The 19,711-nt window shown below is 39.5% G+C and overlaps 2 protein-coding genes across 4 annotated transcripts in view; both read right to left on the minus strand.

Annotated features, from left to right (window-relative positions):
* Window positions 1–679, minus strand: part of MSRB3 (methionine sulfoxide reductase B3) — a gene marked incomplete at its 5' end in the record, with an annotated part of 86,647 nt that extends 85,968 nt beyond the window's left edge. Inside the window, 2 exon segments of the mRNA XM_082310610.1 lie at window positions 483–583; window positions 586–679. Of these exon segments, the coding sequence (XP_082166736.1) occupies window positions 483–583; window positions 586–679 (195 nt within the window).
* A 1,122-nt stretch (window positions 680–1,801) lies between these two features.
* LEMD3 (LEM domain containing 3) overlaps window positions 1,802–19,711 on the minus strand; it is a 52,100-nt gene continuing 34,190 nt past the window's right edge. Inside the window, exons 7-13 of one of the 3 annotated variants that reach the window (XM_082308298.1) lie at window positions 18,012–18,113; window positions 16,836–16,938; window positions 16,429–16,607; window positions 8,855–8,936; window positions 4,310–4,415; window positions 4,133–4,211; window positions 1,803–3,879 (exon numbers count right to left, since the gene is read on the minus strand). In XM_082308298.1, the coding sequence (XP_082164424.1) occupies window positions 3,716–3,879; window positions 4,133–4,211; window positions 4,310–4,415; window positions 8,855–8,936; window positions 16,429–16,607; window positions 16,836–16,938; window positions 18,012–18,113 (815 nt within the window). In that variant the 3' untranslated portion in view covers window positions 1,803–3,715. Of the gene's footprint in view, window positions 3,880–4,132; window positions 4,212–4,309; window positions 4,416–8,854; window positions 8,937–10,605; window positions 10,730–16,428; window positions 16,608–16,835; window positions 16,939–18,011; window positions 18,114–19,711 lie in introns of those variants that run through there. The other 2 variants (XM_082308299.1, XR_014227837.1) reach the window with 2 other exon arrangements.

The raw sequence follows: 19,711 nt of genomic DNA on the forward strand, positions 1-19,711 counted from the left end.
AGAAATGAACTAATTACGCGCTCGGTCAGGCGCTGCTTCCCCAAGCCAACACTTTTGCTGTGCATCCCAGAAACTATTTACCTCGTTTCTGAGTCAGAAGCGGCGGCTGCAGCAAGGGGCGCCCGGGGCCGGGGGTCTGCGCGCCGGGGCCGGGGGTTCCGGCGCTGCGGCGGCCACCGGGACGCCAGAGGGAGGGCAAACCCCGCCAGGGGCTCGCTCCGTGAAGCGAGGGTCGACCCCAGCCCCGACCCCAGCCCCCCGCTCTCCGCCGCCGGCCCGGCCCGGGGGTCCCCCCCTCAGCGGCGGCCCGCTCCTCGCCCGCCGCAGCCCCGGCAGGTGCGGCCCGGCCCCCCCGCGCCGCCGGGGCCGCTCCTCCCCTCGCCCCCGCCGCAGCCCCCGGCCCGCCCTCCCCGCGGCGCGGCGGCGGGGGGCCGACGGGGAGGCGGAGGGCCGGCTGCCCGCCGCGGCGGCGCGGCTCCTACCTGCGGCTCCTGCGGCGGCCGCCAGCGCCAGGCAGAGCGCGGAGACGAGCGGCGGCGGCGCAGCGCGCATGAGGAGAGGCCCGAGGGAGCGAGCGGCCCCGGCCCCCCGCCCCCCGGGATGGCAGTGACGGGCCCGCCGCCCGGGGAGCATGACGGGAAATTCCTGGGCACCGGCGGCCAACGCCAAATATGAACATAGAGCCGGGGAGACACCCGCCCGGCGCGGCCGGGGACAGCCGGGAGGCGGCCGCTGCAGGGGGGCGGCCTGCGCCCCGGCAGCCGCGGGGGAGGGCCGGCCTCCCGTCCCGTCCCGCCCCGCCGCCGCAGCAGGCCCGCAGCTCGCTGCCCCTTAACGCCACGGGTGCGCTCGGCAGAGGCCCGCCGAGCAGCCTTGCGCCTTTCTAAAAATCACCTTCTCGCTGTCGGGACGGGGGCGGGGGGAGCGGGGCGCAGAGCCCCGCCGCGGCCCTGGCCTACCTGCGCGGCGCCGGGGGACCGGCCTGGCTCCGGCCCACGGCTCCCGCTTGCGGCCAGAAGCCGAGCGACCGATGGACTTTATCACAGGCAGCGGAACTAAGACCGCTCTTAATGCCCACCTTCAAAGGAGGAAAAAAAAAAGGGAGGGGGGGGGGAAACACACGACACAGAATTACAGCGAAATTCTCCCTCCTCCCGCTCCCCTTCCACAGGGATGAGCTAAAAGTGAGCTGGGCAAACACGTGTAAATAACGGACTTGCACACCCTTCTTTGGTCCTCTACCCCACAACCCTTCAATACAAATCATGACTAAAACAAATTTTAAAACAGCATAGTATAAACATAATAACAGGGAAAAAAGCCTATGTTTTCTGTTGGTCTAACAAAATCCCTATCTCAAAATGCAAGAAATAAGCTGAAACAAGGCTAAGACTCTTCACATCTGTCATTTAACAGGTCAGAGGCCGTGGCTTCCCCTGGACTTGGGAGTCAAGGTAATGCCTCTGCACTCCCCACGTACGAAATCCAGACAAATTTCAAGCTGACAGAGATTTAAGTGAAGCTCAGGTGCGTACTTCAGCTCACAGTAGCACCTGTTCAGCTTCAAATGCTAACAGGCATTAAAATTAATCTCCCCCCTCACCCCCCAGATGAAAAAAGTATTCAACTGGAAGAGACATCCAAATATCTAGAAGGTGAGACGCATATAAAAACCCCTAATAAACCTTTAATTCGAGTTTGGTTTGGTTTTTTTGTTTGTTTTTTACAGGACAGGGTGACAAATTACAACAAACATCTGATTTTTCTCAAATGTTCAGGTATTATACACATTCCCATCTGTCTTGCAGGAAGGGATATTGGTCAACTTAACAGTTTAAGGTAAAATAAGCTGCATAATAGTACATATTACAATAATAAAATGTACAGTGTTTACAAGAAATATATTTTAGAAGCAAGATAGATGCATTTGCATCAAGGCGACCTTTTAAAATGCCACAACTATTTTTACATTCACTCTTGCAACAGGTCACAAGATAGGGTCACTAAGGTCAGGTTAACAAATCACTATGATGCACATCAAATACAACAAAATTAGTTTATATACATATATATAATACATATACATGTATATTATACATATACATATATGTATATAGTAAAACTCATCAAAATCTACCAGACCTGGCACAATCTACTTACCCATCAAAAATATGTACTTGTCCTTGGTAAGTAGAATTCTGCATGGCTGATTATATATTATATATACTCATTCATTAGCATCTGAGACATAAAACTGAGGATTTAAAATTTTTCGGTTAACAAACTCTCCAATAATAAACATGGTGCCCACAAAAGCACAAAGGTAAGGCACAATAGGATTTTCTGTTGCAGAATAGTGTGCATCATGTTTACTTCACCATAAGAAAAACGTGCATTATTTGTGCAAGTTCATGCTGCAAATCCATCATATCTACAAAGTAAAGTGAGTTTCAGTAAAATTTGTGGGACTGGTGTGCTTCCAGTCTCACCTCCTACAGGATATTCAGCTGGATAATTAGATAAAATTGTTGTAGGAGTGGGGATTAGTAAAGCCAATAATCTTAGATTTGCAACTAAGCTTCTCAAGCAACAATTTTGTACTTCTAGGTAAATGTTCGTAAATTTACAAGCTTGGAATCGCAGGATTTACTGTCAGCTGTACTTCTAGTTCACATCAGCCAAAATTGTTGCAAGGAAGTATGTACCTTTTAAAATTTTAACAGGTAACTGGTTCATTAAAACAAGTTATAATGTATTGGGAAAGTCACTTAACCCAATGGTATTTTGTCACAGCCCTGGCAATTGTAATAATAAATACTGCTTTTCACAAAACATTTTTCCAGTATCTGCCAATTGCTTCTTTATTGCTCACAAATTTGAATTCATTACAATTGGTATCAGACCTTTCACACAAAATCATAGTCCGGTATTTTAATATAAAACCTATAAAAGATATTTAACCTGTATCTAACACTTTAAGGTATTTGGCCTCTTGTCATGGTACAGCCAAAACCATATAAAACATTAGGTTTTGAATAAAATAGGAAGCTTATTCACTGCTTCAATGCAGACATCCTCACAGAACACAACCATTTTTGCCACCACCAGCATTTACATTTATATACAAAACCTAGTACATCCGCATTCGGTTCGATTCCCCTCACACTTACACGCAACCACTAATGCCAGATTAACTTTCCCCATACCCTAGCTGCAGAAAAAGATTCTTATACAGCAACAAAAAAAACTAATATTGACTGAAAAAGAATTTTTTTTTTTAACTTATTCACCATCAGGAACTGTAGGTTGGTTGTTACAAAATACCCACAAGATTATTTCACAGGAAACTATGGAAATACAGGAAGTCGTCTTTTCTCCATGCTTTTGTATTATCAAAAACACTTCTTGGTGCAAAAATACAGTCACCACATCTGCAAATGTATAATGAATTCGGTATTCCTCATGCAAAACTTAAATGCATTGGTTTACTATAGCCCCGGAAAACTTCCTGAAGCAATTTTTTTTCTTCTTTTTTGTCAGCTCAGTATTACTGCCTCATTGCTAAGTCCCTTTGGAAACAAGATTTCTGGAACGTTCAAACTTTTATTTAATTCATTAAAGTATTACATACAAAAAGCACTAAAAAAGGAAGACGGCAGCCAAACAGGAACATTCCTGTTGCAAGTAACAGTCCTAGCAGTTGTAGGAAGTCTTCTCAGGAACTTCCCTGAGAATTAGTTGTGCCTGTCCGAAGACGCAGGTGGGACATAGAGTTCATGTGTTTGTTTGATGGCTTCAGTGGAGTGTTACAAGTAAGAGCCTGGGGAAAACGATGATGATACCGATCTAGTCGCAGGTATTTTACCGTTACCAGCTTTCCTATGAGGCAAAGAAATAGGAAAAGAGAAACCTTCTAGTTCAGTATTATTACATTTTGCTTCAGGACGCAATACACACACATACACACATCATTACACTGAAATTAGTTTACCAGGTGATGACTACCAAAAAGATCCAGTTTATTACAGCTCAATACTTTAGATACAAAACATTTCACCACCTAAAAGAACTCCAGCTGCACCCATCTTCTGTCATTTCTACCCATGTTTTGTTATAAACCCCCATTCCTTACCGTCAAACCAAGAGCCATGTAATGCCTTGAAAGCCTTTCCAGCATACTCTGGAGAGAGACACTTGACATATACACAACCCTGCATTAAGAAAGAGAGGGGGTTGTTTTGTTTGTTTGTTTTAAGTCCAACAGATGAGGATAAACAAAGCATTTAGATGTTACTGGAAACACACTCACCTCACGTGAATTTTTGTCAACAGCAATATGAACAATTCCATCATTATCACTGCATTTCTCCAAGATTGCTTCTTGAATTGCTAGATGCCAGTGATCACCTATTTCCCTATGCAAATAATGAAAGATTTAATTAAGCACATCATTTTTTTTTTAAAGATTCACAACAATCTCATCCTTCCCCACTGAGTTTGGTTTCTCTGTAACCCAACATCATTTTCTGTTAAATGCCTTTGGGACAGATTCAGTACTTTAGCTATGAAATATTCAGTTAATTGGGTCCTACGGTCCACTTTAGAAAATTCAACCCTAAGAATCAAAAGGAATAATCTGTATTTGGGGGGGGGGGGTGTCCTCCCCTTCCAGCAGCCTGCCATCACCTTCCTGTCTGAAACTGCAAGCAGTCATAAACTCATCTTCCCACACCTGCTTGGATGGGCTGGCCGTTGTTCCAAGGAGAAGGCCGCTCCTAGGCTGCTCCTACTGCTGTGGAAGAGGAGCAGGGGAAGACAACAGCGTAAAGAAGGCCTCTCTGCCCCTTAACTGTATCGCCTCTACCAGCAGCCACAAAAGCAACATGACGTGTCAGGCTTCAGCAGGCTGAAGGAGCTTTTTAGCTATTTAGACACTGTTCATCACTGAAATAGCTATTCACCATCCCAAACAAAGCACCAAATTGCATTTGTCCCATAGGGTACTGATCAAACATGCCAATCTAGATCCAGAAATAGAAGTTATTAAAATCAGATTCCAATTTGGGGGGCTTTTCACAAAAATATTTTATTGTCAAGACTAATCAATTTTTAGGTACATCATTAGAGAAGACAGAAGTCTGTGGGATATTTTTGTGAAGGTACTGCAGGAACTGTCTGGTCCTACTAAAATAAATCTAAGCAGAGGGGAAAAGAATTTCAATGGCCTTAATACACCTTTAAGCCTGCCTGAATAGTCTTTACACAAAAAACAATGAACTTGCTCTTTCAATAATGCTATCAAGAGCTTTGGGTGGTTTTAAAGCGTTTTCTCTACATAAGGCCAAAATTCTTGAAATATCTGATCTACCTTCCTCCTTATTCATGAAAAAAAAATGTGGCAGGGGATGGAATGTACATAGGGAAGTTAATTGGTCAGGGACGTTACTTAAATCTGTCGAGCAGGACACCAACACAACACTTGAGGGCCTCTGGCAACATGGAATGTCAGATTTGTTTCTGTCATTTGACCTAAATTGGTTAGAGGATCAGACATTCCAGTTGATGCCCATTACACAGGCAGATCATATATAAACAAGCAAACAGAAGTGGGAGAGGGACACAAGGGTACAGAGAAGATCCAAATGAAGGTCCTATTGGGAGAGAGACTTTCCAGTGGAAAACACCTACAATTTGAAACCCTGCAAAAATTAAGAGATGCACCCTACTCAGGTTGGAAGAAAAAAAGTGTTTTCTTTTCACTAGATAGCTCAAAATGAAGGGAATATACAAGTCTCTTTCCCCTTCTCTAACAGTGTAAACAACAGTATTTTCTAAATAATATGCTGTGCTCAGGATGTTAGGGAAATAAAGTAACTCCAAGTTGCAAAAGCCAGGACCATTAAAGGTCCCCTCCAACCCAAACTATTCTATGATTCTATGAAATCCCGGCTTCGGTGCATTCCCTTCTAGTCCAGGACTCAAGTCCAGATTTTCTTGAGAAGCATGCTGTCATCAGCAGAAAGCCAGCAACCATAAGAAGGGATCATATTGTTAAGAGTAGGCAACCATCCCTTCTGCTGTGCATTCTTCCCAAATACTGAACTCACTGCATTACTCCCAAGTGCTCATTTCCTGTTTGCAAATCAAGCAGGAGTGCATTCTCAGTCTAGTCTTTTTGTGTTTTGCGGACCTGGGACGTGAAACATCATGAGTTATCAACTAACTTGGATTTCCCATAATGAAATACGCTCCCAAGGAAAATGACTTGCCCTTCCATGATCCTGTACATGTATGTTCCATTAGCCGTCAATGAGTCTCACGGGAATGCTACCCATACTTTATGAACCATTCTTTTTACTTAGTGGTAGATACAGAAACTCTAAAACAGGCTTATCCAAATGATGCTTAGACTGATATTTTTAAAAAAACAGGTTTGTGTCTGGCATAGTAAATGCCTAGCACATACAGCCAAGTTTAAGTCTGCTGCTGTGGTCTGAGAGTTCACAATATCCAGGTAAGTCTTCTGACTTTTAGCAGTAGAAAGATGATTATTTACTCTGTTAGCATTGATAAATACAAATTAAGTGGTATATTCCCCAGATGATTCTCAGGTCAAGAGAAAAGACCTCTGTTACGGATGGCTGCTTTTACCAGCTATGAGCATATTGTTGAAAAGTACTTAGTCATTTATTGTTAGTATACAATAGCCTGACTTAAAGAGCAGCTAAAAGCTAATTTTGTTAAACATACTTTGCACCCATGGCAAATGTCAAAACAGTATTTGCCAACCTAATCACATACACGGGTACATTCTGTGTTTCAGGTGGTCAGTGAAGGCGTTCATCTCTCAGGTCTGGGACAAGAACATAAACCTCCTTTCTCTTTTGACACAAGCAGTTGAATAAAGTAGTTTGTCTTGCACTGAGGGTTTGGGGTTTGTTTGTTTGTTTGTTTGGGATTTTTGTTAAGATTACTCCAAGGGTGTGATAAAAGTACTTCATTAAGCAGCAGTCTCTGCAAGACAGCTCACGGAAGAGGAATGGGCTGGGGCATGCAATATGGAATTGGATGAAGTATCCCACTGCAACTATAATTCAGCAGTCCAGTAACGGAGGTAGTTCAACATCCAAAAGAAAAGGTCTACAACAAGTGAACGTATTAGAAGGTGCACAGTTCAAAATAGCTGACTAGACGTAGACACTAAAGAAGTGTCAAAAGGGAACAACTCCTAGTCTATAAATTTTTATTTTTTTTTAATGCACTTGCTGGGTATAGACTGGGTCAGTACTGAAAAACACTGAAGTTTACAGCAAAGATATAGCCTATAAAGGGAGATTGTTCTGACAAAAAGAACATGTCAGTTACTAGCTCCATTAACAGCAGACATTTTGAACAGCTAACATTTTGAAACAAGAAAGTAACCAATACGGCATACCAATAAATATTACAGTGAAGCTTCAGGAATGGATTTATTTCAGTACTACTCAGGCTAACCAATATAGCTCATGAAGTCTCCTTTGTAGTAAGGACAATAAGGATGTTGACCTCACCCAAAATTCTCAGCAAATCTCTTTTATTTCATCCTCCTACAGAAGGATCAATTTGCCTCAAGAACAATGTCTATAATTTCAGTCTTGCTCACCCTACTGCAGCCAGAAAGTTATGAAAGAAGCCACAGCTGGGGGCTCTGCCCACAACGGTCATTAAGTCTTAAAGCCATTGAGAAAACCTTTAGAGTACTTCCCTATGCTAGGGGTAACACTGTCCTCGGCTAAATTGGCTAACACTTTCCAATTAATAAGGCAAGGAACTAAAGTAATTAAGTGTGGCTAGAAACAGAAGTGAAACATGGCTGAAGAAATACATCCAAACTTTGCAATCGCTTGTGTCCATGCCCTGGTGTCCCCTCCTACTTCCTGTTATGCCCTGTTCTAATCAACAGCTTTTATTTTCCACTCAACTTCTCATATTCTTCAGTCCCAATTAGCATCTCACTTTTACTCTCTAAGACAGTATAGCATTTTCATTTTTCCCTTATATAATCACATCAGGGAATAAATTACTTCAGAGGAGTTACTGAAGTCCCTGTATCTCTTTGCACTGGACAAACCAGGTTTCAAAGATTAGCAAGGATTAGCTGGCATAACCCATGTGTTAGTCCCCAACTCCTAACATGATCTAGTCTACAGCCAATGGGGATATAACAGGATAGTGGATGAAGCCTTAAAAGAGTGAAAAAATTAATTATTCTTCCTTAACTCTTGGCATATGAAACAAGGCTCATTGTTTATTCATACACAGTACATACTTTAGAATTACATCTGAGCGTTAGAAGCCAGTACTCTGCACTAATTTAAAACTTTCCCACTACAAAAATCCATTTTCTTCAAAACTAGGGAGTCATACTGCCATAAAGTAATAAATTATTTAAATTCAACCTTTTAAATGCAAACTGTGCAAGCTCTGTAAGAGTCTAAATACTCCAGAATACTTAACAATCCTTCAGAAACTTACAGTCTGTTGTTAGGCCACATGAGTCTCCCCTGTCAGCTGATATAATTGAACACTTAATTAATGGAGAAAGATCAGTCCTTGCTCCAAGTAGTTTGACTAAATGCCACACTCTTCAAGAATTGACCCAAAGACACAAAGCCAAGCAATGAAGGACAGAAGACAAGACAGTAAGATTATTTAAGTCTTCTCATAGATGTTAATAGGAAGATTTTTTGTACAACCCATTTGTTTCTTTTAAGCTATTCATGTTTACTCACTTCTTACAAACCCCTCTCAGAGGAAAGAAATGGACCCTTCCAAAACAATAGAGAAATACAGATAGATAACTGGTATTACTTACATAACTGGATCAAACATATTGCGAATCTTTAGACATGGTGTCAAGCTGTTTGGTGGTGAATTTCTTCTATCTAGATGAAATGCTACAAAGAAAAATAAATTTAATAGTATTTATTGACGGGCATAATACCATCTAGTTAACAAGTGTCAACGTTATACATTAATGCTTTTCTGGTTTTACTCAAAAAGAATACTTCACTTCATATATGAAAAAGCTTCAAGCAAATTAAGTTCCCCACAGTCTTCTACTGCACTAAAGAAAATGTACCATACTTAACTGAATTTTTTAGATTTACCACTTCTACATTTAAAAAGATAACACACACTTATATCCAGGCCACAGTACATGTAAGGAATTCAGAATATTTAAAAAAAAAACACCATACAGTTGAAGAGAAAGCATTTGCATTACATCTCCATGAAAAGACAGATATTATTAACATCTGGAGCAAATTTTTGGAGCTGCAGGTTAACCATTCCGCTTTAAATGCCTGATGAATTTTCATTTCTTCCACTTCTGGGGCAATTTACTTCCCATCTGACTAAGAAATAGGGAGACACTTAGATGGATGTTGGATTGCATCTGTATTGCAGTAACAACTGTCAAGGAGCACTCTACAAGGATGGAGCTTTTGTAACCCTAAATGCTCTACACACACATTCAGAAGCTTGCAAAATTCTGAAATGAAAAACACCAGAGGATAATGCAGATGTAAGAAGAAAAATGGAAATTAAAAATAACAGAGTAATTCTTTCAAAGCTCAACAGTCCCATGAAATACATTCTGAAGTCCTAAAATAAATATTAACTCCTTTAAAGCTCACAAGTTCTACTTGTGGGAGTCGCAACAGAAGACTGCACCACGAGAAAAGGAATAAAGGATCCCTTTGGATTCTGATAAGGTAGTTCCATGCCTTGAGAAGGGCCAGCAAAGAAATGGAAGGGGATAACCTGGTAAAACAACTTCCAAGGCTTGAAGGAAGTTTTACTTTGAAGACTTGAGATGAGTAGATTCAAGAGTTTAAACATAAGATTAAAAATCTCAACACGACAAAATGATGTTACAAACTCATGCTAATGCTTCTCCTTTGCAATCCCTACTTTGGAAAAGTTTGACAGATTCAAGATGTTATGTTCCAAGTGTTAGAAGTCTCAGTTTTGGGCAGATGACACTACAGGTCTGTGCTTCTTACTGCTGACCTTTGAAAATAAAATCTTGCAAGTATATCCAAAAATACATGAACACTGCTGCTCTCCTGTATGTCACCAAAACATAAACCGTGTCACGTAGAAGAAATTCAGTTGTGTGAAACACACTGTATGTGAAAGACAAGCACTAGCCAAGAGAAAATTCACAGCCTGCAGATACGGCATAGACAAACTTGCTCCTTATGTAAATTTCTGAGGCAAAAAAATACAATTACCAACTAGAAAATAGAAAAGGTGGCCTCCAAATCTAATATGGAACCTACCATGAGTTCCCCAAATACCTAAAAATGTTCTTGTTAGAATATACACACAGAGTCCAAGTCACCAACACCTGTAACAACTGTCTGTATTTGCTTGGGAATAGATGTCTAAATATGCTGGTGACACTGCATCTATCTCCGAGCTGCCTATAGTTTAAGGACAAGTCCTTTTTCAATAGCACATGGTTTTGTAAAGTTTTTTGCCCTTGATTAAAAATTATACATAGGGTATACAATAAAAACTTTACAGAACTAAGCAACATTGAAAAATAAATGGACTTACCTTATTCATGTAGGTTGGCTCCAGCAGATCAAGGTGGGGTGAAATGTCACCAGCATATTGTACACTGGGGCACCACACCATACTGGAGAAGGTGATCTGGGGTAGCCTAGTCATGGACCTGGACCTGAAAAGGCGTGGGGTTGAGGAAATTATGTGCTGATTGTTAAAAGCTAGGTTTATTCAGCACATGGTTTTAATCCAAGGATAAAGAATGGTGAGGTTATTTCCAGAGACCCTAGGCCCAGAGGATCAACGTTTCTGCAAGCTGTTTATGAACTCCAAAAAACCCATACTGTTGTTTAAGGCAGCAGCTACACCACTGAGCTATGCAAAAGTAACTAAATGGGGAATTCACGCTTTAGTGTAAATACTTAAAAAAACAAGCTTTGCCTGCTCCAATTTCTAATAATCTTCATGTCCTTTTGCTTGGAAGATCTCAGGTGCTTGCAGAGATGACTTCAGCCAGAGCACACCACCAGCACAAAACTAATCTGCTACCAACTTAATGTAACATCATACCAGTAGAGCAAGCGTGCCCAAGGCAGTGCTGCACATGAAAATAAAGATGAATTCTGCTTTTTGTCAAAAATGTTTCAAAGTCATGGTAAATTAAAAGTTTTGCAACTTAGATGGAGCTTTTTATATATAAGGAAAAAAATGGCCACAGAAATCAGTGAGGTACAAAATTAATGCTAGCACAGTAATAAGCATTAAAATGTATACCAGAAAAGGGACCAAAAGGGGAGGCTAGGGAAGACACAGGCAAGTTAAAAATAATGCTGTACCTACACAGCAAAATTCAAAATAGCGTAGTTAACAGATGTCTCTTGGAACTTCATTACACATCTATAACAATTAATTCTCCCCCTCTCCCCAAGAGAGCAAGTTTAAGTGACAAACCTATTCAGACTGGTGCAGCGCATACAAAATATTCTCCTCACAATAAGGGCATAAGCAGACATTCTTGCGGGACAAGTCTAATCTATACCATAACTAAGGACCTCAGATGCCATTTCTTTTCCTAAATAGGTCTCAACAGTAAGACTTACAAGATGAAGGTAAAAAGTGGAGATGAAAATAGGAAAGCAGAAGTACAACTTTGTGCAGTAAGTCACTGACAAGAAAATTCTTAGGACTTTCATAAATTCCCCTTGGGGACTAGTGAGCACCTTCAAGAAAAGGAAGCCACTTTCTATTTCAGTCCTAATGTACTTTGTTTTATTACCTTAAACTGAATATGACTCTGTCATTCCAGATTCAAAGAACAGCAGCAGCTAAAAGCGTGTGCTTTCAACCACCTCTTTATCACTGTGACTGGAATATGTCTATGATGGAAAAAGTGGCTCTTGCAAAGACTTCAAAAATGAACATCAAACTGTAGTACAGCTTTCTATACCTCTTGAATTACTACTGTATTATTGCTAAAGGGATTCCCCCCCCCAGTATCACCACGATGGGTTATAAGACAGCCCAACAGATCTTTGATGCACCTGATAAGGTTGAAGACTTGTATCAAATATAGGCAACCATGTTTCTGAAGAAAGATTTATTCATATTAAGCCACAGATCACTAATTTATTAAGTACTAACCCTTCTTATCAAAGGCAAGAACAAAAAGATAAACATCTAGTTGAAAGTATTGAGGTTATGCACTTTCACACAACATGAGGTTCTTCAGTAAACAGGAAAAGATACTGAAATCAAAATACTACTAAATGCTATTAAGAGAGAAGAGTGTGGTTGACTTCGGGTTTAATACAGTTGAGTTCAGCTATAGAAGACCAGCATGGGATGGATACAGCATTTTACAACAAGCACAAAATCCACAGTTTTCTCACAATAGTTTAAAAAAAAAAAAAAAAAAAAGAGCTCTATTCTTAACATGGAGAAAGGATTATATTCTTACAAGCCGGAGGAGGGGTGACATTCACACAAGGTAACAGGTTATCTTCCATGCTGCAGGATGAAATATCACCCTAGACGCGATACTTCAGAGAACCTCTTTATCTCATCTCCAGAGCTGTCAAGGAACTTTAGCTATTGCTGTTAGCTTAGCTACACTGGAGCTCTGCCTACCTATTTTTCTTTAGAGCTCCAGTTATCAAAGGCATGATAGGACAATAGTACCTGTTCTTTCGAAAGCAAACTGAACACACTAGAAATGTATGGTTTTTTCCCATTGATTTAATTAAATTACACTTTGGCATGATCAAGATTGTTTTTCAATTGACAATTCTCTTGTCAACTGTTTTCAAAACACCACTCATTTGTCCTTCATCCTATAATGAGCTTACCTACCTTTTTTTTGGACAGATAATCTACTGCATGCAGTAGATAATATTTCAAACGAAGTACACCAGACTTTATTCTGACCCAGTAAAAATACCTTCCAAACTGCCTGTGAAAACACAGGCTGCATCCTGAAGGACTGGACAAAATGCCACAGTGATGCTTGAACTCTAGATGCTAACAGACAGTAGGGCCTAGATTTTCATGCATGCGACAGGTCCCATATTTAAAATGCATGCTATCATCTACCAATATCCTAGTACACACTGCCAGGTCAAGAGGCTTCCTTCTTCAGTTGCACATACTCTAGGTATTGTGCTCTGCTACAGAGCACCACCAGATCTCAGAAGGTTAAAAAAATTGTGACGTTGACATTTATTCACAAGATCCAAAACCAAGAATTCATTCTGATTTTATATGTACCCAGTCTGTTCAGGACCTAGCAGTCTTGAAGAGTATTTAGATTTATGAACTTCTATATTCAAACATCGAAACTGGAAGACAAACTTAATTCCAGTTGATTTGTACTTCCAAAAACAAAGAAAGCAACACATACATATAGAATTCCTAACATCAGGAAAGAAACTGCTTTACAAAAAGCATGAGGCTTATGTAATGGAACTATTTCCAACAGTCATATGAAAACAAGGAACACAAAATAGAAAGAACCTTTGCATGTCAAAATTGCCTTTGCCTGCTGACTACCAAGATACAGACAGCACAAATGACCTATGTCATTTCAGTCACCCCTATTTCCATTCCCTTCTGTTAGAGCCAAAGTATGCAATTTCAGTTCTTCAAAAATCTCTGCTGAACTACAAACATAACAAGAATACTAGGAAAATTGCCATTAAAAGAACTGAAACAGGACAGATCTTAATATATCCTATTCAATAGAAAGCATAGCGTCTTAAGTACACACTCTAGGCAACATACAGCTAAAAGCCACAGCTGAGAGATAAAATTAGTCTGTCCACATTCCCAATATGCTAAAGTAGATATCAGATGCTCAAATTCAGATGGCACCTAACAGTAGCTACTACAGTAGCTGTCTTTCTAGGAAGTTTGGAAACTACTGCTCTGTTGAGAGTCTTGAATGTATATTCCATGTAGCAAAGCATCACCTGAGCTATCACACACTGAGAAGTCTTCCAGATGAAGGAAAAATCCAGTCCAATTTCTAATACAGAACAGAATATTATGGAGCGATTTATATTGCAATCAAACAGGACAGGAAAAACTGAGAGCAAATGAGTTGTAAATGAGAAATTCCAGCACTGGAGTGTCATGTTTCACAGCCTGCACTGAAAAATAAACTATGTAGAAGATTCAGCTTTATAATATACATAGCTTGCAGAAGCTACACTCAATTTAAGTGTTTAAAAAAAAAATCGGTCATGACAGTATTACAGAGATGGAACAGAGGCAGCTATTGACAAAATCCACCATGTCTGCACCACACCTAAAGCACTTGCACATCCCTAATGGACAACGTCCTAGAAAGAAAAGGCTCTTCAACTCTCATAATAAAGTTACTATTCACATCTCACTAACTAAAATTTTGAGAAACTCAAATAATGTAATACAGTTGTCACAGCAGAATGCCATGTTACTACCACTGCAAGACAATGACTGCAGAACCTCAAGCCTGCAGTAGGATTCACAAGATATTTAAAAAAAAAAAGCAGCCCTCATTTCCAATGAATGATTTAAAATGAGAAACATAATGCTAAAACCAGTAGCATAACTTTGAGAAGTATATAATGATATCTTAACCTAACGTTTTGCATAGACAAGCAAGAAATGAGTCCCAAGACTACTAAGACCCTCATCAGATGACATGCCAAGTATCTGCTAATGTCTCAAAATATTTGGCTTTTCAAGTTGACAGAGAGAATTGTTTGCTTTTGCTTTGAACTTACAGAGAAGCAAAATTTAAGACCCAAGGGCTGAAAGCATACATAGAACTCATGAAAACATGCAAGTGGCCTGGGACAAAACCAGAATGTTAGCAGTACTTTTTCTCAGACGATCAAGCTTGCTACAGCATGAATGTTCCAGGCCACAAAGAAGCTCTTTCTGTCTGTCTTTGGAAAGGAAATAACAACACTGGAAGGAGCTACTTTAAACTGTACCCTCTTTTATAGGGAACAATAGAAACATTGTTTCTTACAAATAAAAATGTATACCAGTAAAAAGCAAAAGAAGGAAGCCTATTACTACTTGCATTAGTTAAAATAAGACCAAAATTAGCATACTCCAGAAGAACATAGACAAGAGTGCAGTTGCTTACCAGTGGGAATTTTTACTTTAAGTGGGACTAGGAAGGGCAGAAAGTCTGTTTTTTAACTAGGCTTTTTTCAGCATCTAGTTCAATGCCATAGAAGTAATGCACGATACAACCTTGATAACATCCGATTTAAAAAGTTGAACTAAAAACTGGAGAAGCAACCACTCCCTCCTCCCTCACCATCAAAATAAGCCTATGAGTTTATAAACTAGGATTCTGCACAGCATTTATTTCAGTCCCACTGCAGAGATAATACAGCATTAGAGAAGAACATAAGGCAAGACAGACTCTTTAAAAGAGTCACAACATTTAAACAACTGGCAATTAAGAAATTTCACTTTAAACATTTACCTTCACACTCAGACATTGATTGAAATGACCATTCTTTTTTATTGCAACCCAGAACTCAAGTCTTGTAACTTCAATTTTCCATTGACCAAAAAAAAAAACCACCCCCAAAACTGAAGCTTAACATGAAGAAAGTCAGAAAGAAACAGAACTAGGAAAAGATGACCACTGCTGACAGACAACTGCAGACGCACTGGATTCTTGCCACTTGGCTCCGTGATAAAGCTGAAAAGTGACAGACCACTGCAAAATCCATGTATGACAACAGCCTCCTCTATTAAAGCAAATGCTTTGCTGCACCACAGAGCTTGAAATACAAATGCAGTGTAGAAAAGTATTATGACAGAAAGGAAGTACTACTAGGAGATGCCCAAAATCCATGTTCTGCTGATTGAGGAGTCTTTTGTCCCAGCAGCTTCCCTTTCAAACTAAACAAACATCTCTTCCTCCAAACTCTGTCTTTAGGTACCAGACTGATAACTTAACGGAAGGAAACGCAAGCCTACAAGCTCCAATCTACCTGCTGTCAGATACAACCAATTACGTTACTTCCAGTAAGTATAAGGCATGTCAGAATTTGACCAACTAAAGAGTATTTTTTTTTAATTCATGAAAAAGAACAAGCATCTAATTTTGGCTACATGCCCTCTGCTGTATTTCTGCAGTAGCTATAACAGAAAAGCTCATTTTGCTTGAAAACAAGGCAGGCACTGAATGCAGAGAAAAAGTAAGTCTATTGAACAAGATAATAGAGAAATAGCACTGACAGTTCATAACAATACTTAAAGGTGTGAAAGAAAACAAGTCTTTCATGTTCAAGCAACAAAATACTGCTTAGAACTTAGATGCAGAAATTAAAACAATTATATTTGCAAAATATAACTGAACTTCAATACCTTGGCCTTGCCACACTTTTGATGGTATTACTAAAATTTTGTCACATGCTGCAGAAGGTTGCATCCATTTCCAAACCAAGAACTCGGCACCACCTGTTCTTCGTGTCTCTGTGCGAACTCTAGATTCATTTGCTGCAAGAAAGTCAACTGCTCTATTCCAGACTTTCCTCATTTTCCTCCTTGAAAATTGAAGCAAGAATCACAGAGTTAGTATTATAATAACTTGCATAGCTGACATCCAGCAGGTAGGAGAAACCCAATGTTTTTTTCCCCCTACCTGTGTCAATAAGAATCTCCAAAATATTACACTGCACAACCTACTTAAATTAACTTAGTTAATTGACCTATTTTTACTATTTTTCCTTACTTATACATAAGGAAATTCAGTACTTCTAGTGAGAACATACCTGTCCTGAGGTGGTATTAGAGAATCACGCACATGTAAGATAGGCATGTACGGCTGCAAGTCTTTATTTTCAGAACATGCCTCGCTGTGACTTCTTAGAACATCTGAGGACACCATAAGAAAAACTGGTAACTATGTAGTTCATGCAAACATTAAGAAAAAATATCAATTCTGGCAATGAACAGCTACTCTGAAGACCCCTCCCAATTTCAGTAGTTAAAAGTTAAGGTGTTTTTGACGTTTTGAAACATTTTTCCTCCTAACCATGCTGAAGGCAAATCAAGAAAACTAACCACACACGGTGCCTCCAAGTACCCCAAATAACCTTGGAATAAAGGAAAAGAGTTCTTGCAGTTACTCTTGATTGGTACTTTTAACTGTTAGCAAAGACAGACACCTTTAAAAATAAAGTGCTTTCCTCCTCACCCCAACAAAACTCAATTTGCAAACAAAAAAGGTAGGAAAATGGTAAAAACAGGAAAACAGCTCCAATTTGTCTACCATCTCTGTATTTATGATGATTGCAATAGGTGAAAGTAATAGGATAATTTAAGTAAAAATGCAGCCCAAAACAGAGCTTAAAAACTACAAACACAAACTACTGAAAACATTGTGGCTTCAAGTAGAAAGGCAGAATTTCAGAGCTCAATTATGCATTCTATTTTAGTAATGTAATTTCTGCTCAAAGTGACTAATTAAAAAGCTGCTTTTTCTATGAAAAGCCATTAAGTATAGAATTGAGAGCTAACACACATTTTAGGAGTGGATATTTCAGCTAAAGATAGCTGAAAAACCACATACAGAAAGCAACATGTCACCATGCTTCTAGTCAACAAACATAGCACTTATATTTGTTTTCAATAGTAAGATAAAATACCACCAAGTCAATGGGAATTTATTATAGCCACGTTGATGTAATTTACAAATTACAACCTTTATACCAAAAGCTTTGATTAGGTTTAAAGGATGATGTGTTTTTACTTAAAAAAACCAAAACCAAAAAAACCCCCCACCAAACAAACCACGAAACACATAAACCACACATTTGACCAAGAACTCTAACAGCATGATGACCGAGAGCTGAACAGGCAGAAAACATAACTGAATTAATACCAGTACTTTGAAAGCTTATACAGAGATGATGCAGATACATCTGATGTGACTCAAGAAGCCATACCTATGATTTTTACCACCATATCATACATCTGCCTCGTTTCTTCTTCCTCTTTTGCCCAACGGTATTTCATGTAGTGCAAGACTCCCCAAACCATTGCTATACCTGCATTAAGATGTATAATGCTCTTTAAACAGTATTAGAACATTGGTTATTTAACAAAGTTTACAGCACATACTTCAGAAGTTGGTTGAACTAGTAACATTTTGAAGTACTTCAAATTTCAAAGCTAGTGAAATACACTGTACTCGCTGTCAATATTTTATATTTTACTAACACAGCAGCACAAAGTCTTAAACTTTGAAGAGCAGTTACCTTTAGAAAAACATTTCATTGTTTTAAAAATAGCCTGGTATCCCGTGACTGTGGTTTGAAATTTTACCCATTTGTGAAGAAAAATAGTAAAACAATTATATTGGAAAAATTCAAAGTCATATCAAAAGTCACATAAACTGACAATTCAGAACATGTTAAGATTTAAAACTGCACAATATTCACTAAGTCATAGACAAGTCACAGGCTTTAGATATACTGGTCAAAACTAATTAACTTGGACTGCTTCAGTTCAGCTACAGATTTGTATTTCTTGCAACCAAGTCCTGCATCATCTTTTTCTATTACTTTAAAGATTATTCCCCAAAACAACAATCTAGTTAGGAAGGCCAGCAGCATAAGCTGAAAATAAAAATCTTATTCCTTCTTCTGTCTCGGGCTGAGGGCACCACTACACCCGTGATTTCTTAACAATAAAAAAAAAACCCACACACAAAACCACACATACACAAGTTGTAGTTACATAGTTTGTTTCATATACCAGTGATTGCAAGGCAATATTAACTGATACATCAAAGAGACTGAGGGACACCATTTTAGGCCAAAATGGGTGTTAGTTAATGACAATATATCTAACATTTATACAATGGTTTATTTTTGAAAAGGTGCATCATATTAACCTTAATTACAGATGAGGAAGGTGAGACATGGCGCAACTTGCTCAGCATGACTGATGAGACCAGTGGTTGACTTGGATACTGAGTTTCATCTCCTCATCCCAATTCAACCCTCATACGGACTATTATCAGAAAGGCAGCAATCTGGGACAGATCGCCTTTGATTCTTTTGGTTCATCAAAAAGCTAGTGAAGGAGGCCTCAAGTCTTCTGCTCATAAGCATCAGATTGTTAAGATATTGGGATAAACAATTTATTAGAATATTCAATAGGTGCATGAGGTGAACTCTGCATCTTCAATATTTCTAACCAGCCACATGGCAAGGAGTGAAACATCTGCACTCAGCTGTACTATATTTTTATGCTGCATCGTTTTCAGTATGGTTAACAATTAAACAAACTTGAAAAAATTTGAAACTTAACTAGAGAACTATCAGAGACTGAAGGATTAGACACATTTTTACAATGTAGTCTTAGAGGTAAGAATTTTTGGTGACAACTATGTTGGGTATCCAACTTTTCCTAAAACAAGGAAGATCATCTCTTCTGTAGTTACGTTTCCAAAGTTCCTGGAACAAGTGAAATATCCTGAAAATTAAGGCTATCATGTCTTTTTACTGAGCATTTTGCTTTTTCAAATCAGTTCAACCTGGAATTTTTGAAAGCCACAAGGTATTGCTTTGGCAGGGAAAAAGATAGAGTTCCCAAAGAATGAATATGGTCAGCTGACTACAGCAGCAGGTGATAGCAGCCA

Source organism: Platalea leucorodia, assembly GCF_965183815.1.
Source record: "Platalea leucorodia genome assembly, chromosome: 4".
Classification (NCBI taxonomy): domain Eukaryota; kingdom Metazoa; phylum Chordata; class Aves; order Pelecaniformes; family Threskiornithidae; genus Platalea; species Platalea leucorodia.